General features: G+C 42.3%; 1 protein-coding gene across 1 annotated transcript; it reads right to left on the bottom strand.

The window, feature by feature from the left end:
* Positions 1-623: 623 nt before the first annotated feature.
* LOC309563287 (olfactory receptor 5AP2-like) lies at positions 624-1,541 on the bottom strand (the record flags this gene model as incomplete). The annotated part of the gene is made up of 1 exon (XM_082267691.1): positions 624-1,541. One exon carries the CDS (start codon positions 1,539-1,541, stop codon positions 624-626), a length of 918 nt encoding a protein of 305 aa, XP_082123817.1.
* Between the last annotated feature and the right edge of the window lie 10,023 nt (positions 1,542-11,564).

The raw sequence follows: 11,564 nt of genomic DNA, 5'->3' as shown, positions 1-11,564 counted from the left end.
ATTTACAACTCTTTTAAGTATTTTTATTTTTTACACATTTTCCTTTTGTTTACATCTTTCTCTCCTGATAGAAGAGAAATATACAATGTATCTTTCTCTCTATTCAGAAGAATAGGAAAACACATGGACGGTCTTCACAGCGACTGGCCAATCAGAGGCTATTACAGCAATCAGGTGATCGGAAACCGGGAGTCCCGATCATTAGTATGAGACCTGGTACTCTTGGTGAAAGCCTGGTCTGTGTGTTGGAAGCACGCTGCATAGTGTGCTCTGTGTTCTGATCATAGTGGTAGCTGATGCCCAGTGCCATCTGGAACTGCACTGTCCAGCCACTGTACAATATTTGAGGCTATTGTCTCTCAAATAATACACTCTAGTTTTTATTTGAATTGTGTATTGTCTTTACACTAGGCAATTTCTGCCAAACACATATCTAAATACTTAAAGAGACATAGCATTGCTCTTTCTTTTCCCATGGTCAATTTAGTCTTTAGCTGTATGCTGTGAGAGTTTAGAACAGTGGGGGAACATTAAACTATTCCTAGATATTTAGGGACCTTTTTTTTAAGCAGTAGCACGCAAGAGCGTGTGGTAATAGTTCTGGTGTCCTGAAACAATAAATATTATTTATAACATTTCCAAGAACTCTTTAAAGCTTTTTTGACCTCAGCATTCCTAAAGCTATATATCAAAGGATTTAACATTGGTATACCAATACTGTAGAAGACAGAAGCCACCCAATCCTGATCTAAAATGCTGGAGGATGGACGAAAATACATAAAGAAGACAGTTACATAGAAGACACTGACAGCAGTGATATGAGAAGTACATGTGTTAAAAGCCTTGTATCTACCATGGGCTGATCGTATCTTCAGAACTGCCCTGACAATATTGGTGTATGACACAAAAATGAGGATGATACTGCTTATGCTGACCAAACTACCTAAAATAATTAAAGCAACAAAGTTCATGGATGTATCAGAACAGGACAGCTTGTAGAGTGGAGGAAGGTCACAGAAGAAATGATCAATAATGTTGGATCTGCAAAAATTTAGATGGAATGCGGCCACTGTGTGCACAAGGGAATTGAAAACCCCTCCAAAATAGGCAGCAAATAACATCTGGAGACAAAAGATACCGTTCATGTGGACCTGGTATAGCAATGGGCTACAAATGGCTACATAACGATCGTATGCCATGACTCCTAGCAGAAGACTTTCAGTGCTTGCAAAGGACCCAAAGAAGAAAAGCTGCATGGCACAGCCAGCAAAAGAGATGGCATTGGTTTCACTTAGAAGGTCCCTCAACACCTTAGGCAGGACCACTGAGGAACACGTGAAGTCAACAAAGGAAAGATTACTCAAAAACAAGTACATTGGCTTGTGAAGACCTTTGTCTGCTATGTTTAGGAACATAAAGCCAACATTACCAACCACAGTTGTGATGTAAACAAGCAGAAATATGACAAACAATGGAATTTTCAATTTGGTGTTGTCAGTGAGCCCAGTGAGTATAAATTCTATTACAGAAGTCTTATTCATTTCCAATAAATGTAGATGTTCTCCATCTGTTTAATACACAAAATAAGGGTTGTAAATACCTGACCAAAGGTATGTTCTGATAAAAGATGTTTAAGTTATTCTACAGTGCTTTGTATCATTCATATCAACCCTGGCCCAAAAGAAGTTGTAGTCCTACTAACCCCACCCCAGACTTCTAGGTGTAGAAGACCAGTTATAGAGACTTAGTTTACCAGTTTATAGATTGAAACCAATGAGCCTCAAACTTATTTTGGAGTTGTGGTGTGGCAGCAACTAAGATGGCTGTGTGTAACAAAATGGTTGCTTCTGACAAAATATTTTTACTTGTAAAGGCGCAGAAGATTTCGAACATTCTGACAAGCTGTAACTAGGACACCCACCCCCTCCCCTCTCTCTTCCTGTGAGGCAATGTATTGGCAACTTAGAAGCGAGTATCAACCTAGGTTAGAGAGACAAGGCATATAAGTGTGAAACCGCAAATGTAATTTGCTAAACGAACTTTTACATGCATAATATGTGTATGCAAAAGGAATATGTATTTGTGACGCAATTGCTGGTATACAGTGTATATATATATACAGTATCTCACAAAAGTGAATACACCCCTCCCTTACATTTTTGAAAATATTTTATTATACCTTTTTATGTGACGACACTGAAGAAGTGACACTTTGCTACAATGTGAAGTGGTGAGTGTGCAGCTTATATATGGCAACATGTATTGTGACATACTGAAGCAGAGCATGATCCCCTCCCAACGGAGACTGGGCCGCAGGCCAGAATTCCAACATGATAACGACCCTAAACACACCTCCAAGACCACCACTGCCTTGCTAAAGAAGCTTAGGGTAAAGGTGATGGACTGGCCAAGCATGTCTCCAGACCTAAATCCTATTGAGCAACTGTGGGGCATCCTCAAACAGAAGGTGGAGGAGCGCAAGATTTCCAACATCCATCAGCTCCGTGATGTTGTCATGGAGGAGTGGAAGAGAACTCCAGTGGAAACCTGTGAAGCTCCGGTGAACTCCATGCCCAAGAGGGTTAAGGCAGTGCTGGAAAATAATGGTGGCTACACAAAATATCGACACTTTGGGCCAAATTTCAACATTTTCACTTAGGGGTGTACTCACTTTTATTGGCAGCAGTTTAGACATTAATGGCTGTGTGTTGAGTTATTTTGAGGGGACAGCAAATTTACACTGTTAAACAAGCTGCACACTCACTACTTTACATTGTAGCAAAGTGTATTTTCTTCAGTGTTGTCACATGAATGGATATAATAAAATATTTACAAAAATCTGAGGGGTGTACTCACTTTTGTGAGATACTGTACCTGGAAGCTGTTGGGTCAACGCACGGTGGAAGAAAAGGACACATCTAATATCTGCAAGCTCTGCTCCAGTCACATACCCAGAAGCTGACTGGTCAACGCACAGCCGAAGTTGGGAATATTCACCAATTTGATGTCTACTAGAAATGCTCTAATAAGATTACTGGTAGCCATAGTAATGATACTGGCTAGGCCCATAAGTGGGAGGGCAAATCATGTGACCCATGTATCAAAACCACTAGAGTAGGGCCCATAACCACCAGAATGTTGCTATGGCATTCTCATTACCAATGAAAAGGCATAGTACCTGACACTTGGATGCATAATAAAACCACCTATTCAATGTGTACTGTAGGGGAACCAGGTAACTTGTTATGACCCCACCCATGAACCCGCCAAAACTTGGTTAACTTTTCGGAGCTTTGGCTCCACAGGCATCCTGATAAACTGTACCCTGAAAACCAACCCAATACAGCAGCGAGCCTGATTTTTGATGTGTGCTCCGCCATTAACCTTAACCACTTCCCCAGGGGAAGCTGCTAGGGGTTAGAATGAGCAAGGGAATACCTGGAAAATGACAGATACATCTGCTCAGGGAAGCTAGGAGCTGGTTGCACTAGAGAAGAATGGAACTATTGTTCCCGGTGGAAATGTGCCGCTTGGGCAACATGGGTAGAGACAAACCGAGACGCTATCCCACAGTCCCTGCCTGGACTATCCAACTGTACATTAGAAAGCTGCACTCCTAAAAACTTTACCATATACAACCCCACCAGATTTCTGACACGAAGTGGTAGTAAGTTCGGAGTAAACATATATGGGAAGGGATCAGACCCCGGGACAATTGTGCATATATCCATGGAAATAGAAAACACCAAGAGTGCCACTCATATATTATTCCACTCCCTCTATGAAGAGATTGCCACTGGCATAGTGGTACCCCTTAGCACCAAGAATCTGTTCCTAGAACTGGCAGAGAGAGTAGCTGACAATTTAAAAGTATCTTATTGCTATGTGTGTGGGTGAACTAACATGGGGGACCAGTGGCCCTGGGAAGCCCAGGAAATGGATTACAATGTGTCATTTAATGCTGTCTCTGAAAAACCCTCCAAGCGAGTAAAATCAGAATGGCATCTGAAAACATCAATCATTGAGAAATACTGTATAGCCAGGTCAGGCCCCCTTGTATAAATCCCATGTAGGGAAAATGGCCTACCTAGGACAGCAATTTTACAATGACACTTCAAAAAGGACCTCTTGGTGGGGAAGTAAAGATGTACCCATGCCTGACCCTTTACTAATTTCACAAGCTTGCAAGGGGTGTGGGAGGATCTCACAAAAGAATCTGACTGGAAGGCCCCAGAGAATCTGTACTAGATTTCTAGGAACAAAGCTTACTCAGAGCTTCCCCGAGTCTACTCAGGAGCTTGTGTCTTAGGTACAGTGAAACCTTCATTCTTTCACCTCCCCCTTAGGAGTGGAGAACAACTGGGAGTCCCTGTGTATGAAAGATCACAGAGGAAAAGAAGGGCATCTGGCCTACAGATAGGGAATTAGAAAGATAATGAATGGCCCCCTGAACGTATTGTCCAGTATTATGGTCCCGCCACCTGGGCGGAGGATGGATCAAATGGCTACCACACTCCCATCTAAATGCTCAACCGGATTATCAGGCTACAAGTTATGTTAGAAATAATTACCAATGAGTCTGAAAATGCTTTTAACTTGCTTGCTAAACAAAGAACAAAGCTGTGCACCGGTATTTACCAGAACCGGCTTGCCTTAGACTATCTACTAGCTACTATCTACTAGGGAGGGGTGTTTGGAAAGTTAATAAATAACAAAATTAAAGAGTGATTGCTGTCTGGAGATAGATGACAATGGGAAGGCTATAGAAGAAATCACTGACAGGATGAGAAAGTTAGCTCATGTACCCATGCAGACATGGGATGGATTTAATGCTGATAGCTGGTTTGGGGATTGGTTCCCAAATTTAAGTGGGCCGAGGGCCATGTTAGGAGCAGCTATCGCAATACTGGCCGCCTGCATTTTCCTTCCTTGCCTCATCCACCTTGTGACTAGGATGATCCGGAGTTTCATTGAGGCCACTGTAGAAAGGAAGGCTGTGGCCCATGTAATGGCCATGTGGAAGTACCAACCATTAGCTCCCCGGGACTAACCAGGACCACCATTACTCCCTTCCATGCCCTAGGGGTGCCCCTGGGCTTGGTGGTCTGTAATGATGCTATGTGATGCAGGGTAAACCTCCGCTCAAACTTTCACTATGATAGCATCAAAGGGGGGAATGTGGCAGCACCTAAGATGGCTGTGTGTAATAAAACAGTTGCTTTTGACAAAATGTTTTTTCTTGTAAAGTCACAGTAGATTTCTGACATTCTGACAATTTGCTAAATCATTTGCTAAACAAACTTTTAGATGCATAAAATGTGTATGAAAAGGGAATATGTATTTGTGACGCAATTGCTGGTATATATATTTACGATGTAACTGCCCACCAATGCACTTAGATTTTTGGACACGAGTCCAACTAAGTCCCCTTCGCTAACGAATAAACAGGTTTGTTTTCCTGAAGTCTGTGTCTGGAGTCCATTACTGGTTTCCCAAAAATGTTTGCCGCTACAGTGGGATGAAGTAAAAGCACGTAGGAAATGCAAATAAAGTGCCTTGAAGGAAATTAAACCCAGCAACTTATGGCAACAAAACATGGGCTATAGAGGCGAAAGTGCACTCCTAATGGTGTTTTCTATTATTTATGGCTTACCCACTGTAATTCCAATAAGGTGGCAATCATTTCCCATGTAAAAGAATTTCCCATAGAATGAACATTTCCCATAGACACTGACATTATCACCTTGCCTCCACTTCCAGGTACCTTTACAAATCATACATTTATCAATAATTATACATACTCTTGCACATTATATACATACTTTCAGTAGCATTTCAATAGCATTTCATATACAGTATAATGCAGTGCATTATATACACCCTCTTGTGATTTAAATACACTGCCTTATACATGCTTTTGCATTGTAAACTTTCTCTGGTGTATTATATAGCCACACTTCTGCATATTGTGTAGACCAGAGTTTTTTAACCAGGGTGCCGCAGCACCCTTGGGTGCTGCAAAGAGTCCTCAGGGGTGCCGGTCTGAGTGCTACTCTGTGTTAACTCCCGTTCAGTGCAACTCTGCGAGGAGAAAGAGAGAACACAGCCCGCACGGCTCTCTCCTCCTCCCTGCAGCTATGTGTACTATTGCCGTCAAAACAGAAAGCTGTACAGGCCGTCTGCCCACGTCCTACCAACCAATGACATCATCGGTTGTTAAGGATATGTCGGGCGGCACCACAGCTTTCTGTTTTGCCAGAAATAGTACACATAGCTGCAGGGAGGAGGAGAGAGCCATGCGGGCTGTGTTCTATCTCTCCTCGCAGAGTCGCACTGCCTACACACTGCACGGACAACATTTACTCTAGGAGGGGGGGTTGGGGGGGGGGGTTAAGAGGATTTTCCTGGGAGAGGGGATGGGGGGGTTGAAGTGGGGTTTGTGCTAGGAGTAGGGATTTGGAAACATGGGGGGTTTGTGCTGGGAGGGGGGGATAAGGGGGTTGTGCTAGGGGGGGATTTCAGAGGGTTTCTGCTACAATTAGAAATTAGGGGGGGGCTCAGAGGGGGGATTTTGTGAGGGATTTGTGCTAGAAGGGGGAATTTGGAGGAGTTACAACCTAAGATCACCAAACTTTGCCTCACAGATTTTAAGGCTTGTTCACACCAAGTGCAGTAAGGTAGAATGTGCAAAATTGCACGTTTTCCTGTACCACACAACAATGTGCTGCCTTTTTCAGTCGCATGTGGTGCCATTATTTCTTAATGACACCCCCCACAGATCTAGCAAACGCGTGTATGTTCGCGCCCGTTAAAAAAATGTGACGTCTGTGCACTAGGAAAAAAATGCGTGCTCAGACCCACCTTTTGGTGTGAATGAGCCATCAGACTGATGTGCCCGGGGATTGCGCACAATTCTAAAGGGTGCCTTGGCTGAAATAAGGTTGAAATACTGTAGACTGTATACATATGAATAGGGGTCAGCCTGAAAAGGGTTTCTTTTTCTCATTTTGTTTTTTACTGGAAGACACAAAACTCTATCCCATACTAAAAACAATAAAGAGGTGCATTTTGCTTCTATAATTGTATTTGTTAGAGGACAGCATGGCTAGTTGTTAGCAGTGTTGCAGATATACTACATAAACTTCTCTTATATTTTATGCCTCACTTTGACCAAGCCCTAATGCACTGTTTGTGTTCTTCCTGCATGTTAGTAGGTAGGCAGCAAAAGCACATCAATTTTTAATCTGTGCTTGGTCTGAGAGTGCAGTAGTGAAATAAAAAGAATATCAATAATCAAAATGTATTTCATCCCAAATAAACATTATGATGATCTGCGTTTGGCTTTTATATCTGAAGGTTCATACAAGCAAATCCTCCAGCATCATCATTGGTTTCAGTCAGAACTGAAGCTGTAAGAATTGCAAATGAGAAACCTGTTAGATATTTCCTTTTGCTGTAATGGGCTCCTACCTTGCACAGCTTTATGCAAATGACAGTAAATAATTGATTTCTGATTTTTATTTTGTCCTTTAAATTGCAACAATATTGGTTTAAAAACAAATACATTGACAAAACTCCAAACCGTTTAAAATCTAAAATCCCATGGTTTCCTGTTCTGCCTATTAATACTTAAGCATAGCGTCACTTAAAGCTTGTAGCTCAAAAAAATAAAAGAGCTTCTTTTGAGCCAAAAGCTTCAAGCGTTTTTTAGCCTCAATAGAATTTAAAGAGAACCCTCAAAAAAAATGTGCAAAAAATGTGTATTTTTCCCCTAGTAACTAGCTTACCATTGGTTAAAAATATTAAAAAAAAAGAAATGCTCAAGCAAAAATGCCTGCAAAAACACTCAAAACCGACTGTACAAATGCTCAAAAAAAAAAAAAGAAATTGATTTGCCATTTTATTATTTAAAAAAATATATAGAATAAAGGTAGAATTCTCCTCTAATACTGCACCATATCCCCCAGCTGCAGTGATACAATTGTTAAGAATAACGCTCTCAAATGATACGGCAGAAATTCTTGGCTGAAAGCCGTGTGTGCAGGCAGAGGATTATTTTTATATGGTTATATACCTCTTGGGGCTTAGCCCTTGTGATTTTTTTTTTTTTTTTTACATTTGATGAGTTTTATTTTAATTAAATTAGATTTTAATTCGATTCAACAAACATTCATTAAATGATTGATCATTACATCAGCATCAGTTGAAGAAAAAATGGAAAAAATAAATAATATATATATATATATATATATATATATATATATATATATACAGTATCTCACAAATGTCAGTACACCCCTCACATTTTTGTACATATTTTATTATATCTTTTCATGTGAGAACATTGAAGAAATGACACTTTGCTACAATGTAAAGTAGTGAGTGTACAGCTTGTATAACAGTGTAAATTTTCTGTCCCCTCAAAATAACTCAACACACAGCCATTAATGTCTAAACCACTGGCAACAAAAATGAGTACACCCCTAATTAAACATGTCCACATTGGGCCTAAAGTGTCAATATTTTGTGTGGCCACCATTATTTTCCAGCACTGCCTTAACGCTCTTGGGCATGGAGTTCACCAGAGTTTCACAGGTTGCCACTTGAGTCCACTTCCACTCCTCCATGATGACATCACAGAGCTGGTGGATGTTAGAGAGACCTTGCGCTCCTCCACCTTTTGTTTGAGGATGCCCCACAGATACTCAATAGGGTTTAGGTCTGAAGACATGCTCAGGCAGTCCATCACATTTACCCTTAGCTTCTTTAGCAAGGCAGTGGTCGTCTTGGATTTGTGTTTGGGGTTGTTATCATGTTGGAATACTGCCCTGCGGCCCAGTCTCTGAAGGGAGGGGATCATGCTCTGCTTCAGTATGTCACAGTACATGTTGGCATTTATGGTTCCCTCAATGAACTGTAGCCCCCCAGTGCCGGCAGCACTCATGCAGCCCCAGACCATGACACTCCCACCACCATGCTTGACTGTAGGCAAGACACACTTGTCTTTGTACTCCTCACCTGGTTGCTGCCACAGACACTTGACACCATCTGAACCAGATAAGTTTATCTTGGTCACAACAGACCACGGGACATGGTTCCAGTAATCCATGTCCTTAGTCTACTTGTCTTCAGCAAACTGTTTGCGAGCTTTCTTGTGCATCATCTTTAGAAAAGGCTTCCTTCTGGGATGACAGCCATGCAGACCAATTAGATGCAGTGTGCGGCATATGGTCTGAGCACTGACAGGCTGACCCCCCAACCCCTTCAACCTCTGCAGCAATTCTGGCAATACTCATACATCTATTTCCCAAAGACAACCTCTGGAAATGACGCTGAGCCTGTTCTGAGGGGAAGGAGCACTGCACTGAGTACGTGTATATATATATATATATATATAGGGAAGCAAACAGGGAGGTGACCCAGGAAGTAATATAAGGGAAAAGGGCTTGGTATCGACTGAGGGGACCCTTAACCGATTTTTTCATGTTTTTTTATCTGTATTGCCTCGAGCAGACAATACATTACAGCCACGAGCATGTTTAAATTACATTTTTTTCCTTTAGAGATGTCAGTATTGCTGCAGCAGGCTCCATACATCGTACAGATGCGCTACTTTACAGGCACATTAAGAGGACCCCCAGGCACGATATTTAAAGGAATTTTTCATTTTTATTGTTTCACTTTAAGCATCCTTAAAATCACTGCTCCTGTAAGAACGATAATTTAAAAAAAAAATTTTGCATTGATACATGTCCCCCAGGGCAGATTTTTCATGTTCGTGTCCCATATACTGTAATAGAGTTTGCATGTTCACTAGAACTTTTTCCCTGTTCGAGATGTTCAGGTGCGAACTGAACAGGGGGTGTTCGGCCCAACGCTACATGTGAAATGGAGTCACAGATCTAGTAGAACCCTGCAGCAAGGAGGTAAGATTTTCACAAACAATCTGCAGGCTAGACCATGACAGTACCCCCCCCCCCCCCACTCCCCTCTTATGAGGCCTCCCCATCTGTTTAGGGCCAGGTTTGAGTGGAAACTTTTGATGTTAGAGTTTCACCAAATAGAAAGCAGAAACATCTGTAGAAGGAGTCCAACATCTTCCCTCAGGAGCAACGGCATGAGGAGTAAATTTCGCACAGGGTATTCAGAGATGGATATTCTTAGCAGAGAGCCTGACGCTGTCACCAGGTAGAAATTCGGGACTCACACACTGCAGACAATCTGTAGCTGCTTTGTACTTGGAAGCTGTCAGATGTGAGTTCTTGGAAACAGCTACCTCTGAAGGAGCAAGAATGGGAAAAGATAAGTCAGGTGCTTGAGCTGGAGCAGACACCATTAACCAAGATGAAGAGTCTGGTGAGGTGGCTGGCAGAAAGGACAAAGGATTGGGAGTGAGGGCTGTTAGCAAAGGTAAGGGAATAGGAGTTGAGGCTTTAGTTTGTACAGTGAGCATGACAGGCTGTGCTGAACAGGAACCTGGAATAGGCACTGTAACGGATCAACCGGCACCCCGACTGGGTACCTCCATTGACGGATGCTCCTAATGCTTCCCGAGGGCTCCAAGCACTTCATCAGACACCATAACCACCTCAGACCCCATGAACCGCCGCAGCTTGGTTGGGGTCTCGCTGTCTCCTACCTACCCTGGACCTACGACAAGGCTCCAGGTTCCCGTGGGTGAACCGCTCTTTCTCCAGAGAGTGCAGCAGGCACAGGAACAGGAACAAGCTCTTACAAGAGCTTAGTGATTATTCAAGGGAGTATGAAGAGCATAGAAATCCCTTGTAGCAGATATCCCCCAATAAGAGACAGGACTCTCGATTGAGGGTGTAGTATAACTCAAACTTTAATGGTACAGCTGCTTTTCTTTTATACAGTTTTCCCCCACAAGGTTACCTCCCAGGTAGAGCTTGTTGGGAACAGGCCCTGAAATTCACAATCCAATGAAAACAGAGTTTTACACTCCCATACAGTTTACACAATCCCTCCCCTCTACCTGATTACAGTATCATATGCAGATGAAAGTGTATACTGGAACAGAATTAACCTAAACTAATTATCTGGCCATCTGGACAGAACAATGTGAGGTCATTAACATTTAACAATGGGACAGGCACATTCCACATTCCCTCTCAATACACAAACAATAGGACAAGGCTGCCAATGACAGTCTGTGTGTCTCTCTCACATTGAAGCTGGAATACACATTATCTCAATACACAAACAATAGGGAAAACCTGTCTGACATTGAGGGATATGTAATACACACATTATTTAGGAGTCACAGACTTCATGGCTACAACAGTCTAAGTCTCCCAGTGTAAAGTGGGATTATATAATCATATTTCTTCAAATATTACTGTCCCATCTAAAGCAATTCAAACCATTAATTATCTTTTTTTCATTCCCAGTGATGATGAACTACGTCACAGGCACTGAAGCTAGTAATATGGGAATCATGGCAGGGTCCAAAGCAGCTGAAGGGAAAAAGGGAGCCGAGGTCTCAGCAGACAGGCTACATGAAGCTGGGACCTCAGGTGGACCAGTGGTCGCAGATGTTGAGG

Source organism: Pelophylax lessonae (assembly GCF_965119305.1).
Source record: "Pelophylax lessonae genome assembly, chromosome: 9".
NCBI lineage: Eukaryota > Metazoa > Chordata > Amphibia > Anura > Ranidae > Pelophylax > Pelophylax lessonae.
The sequence above is the reverse complement of the archived record's forward strand: the minus strand, read 5'-3'. Positions and strand labels throughout refer to the sequence as shown.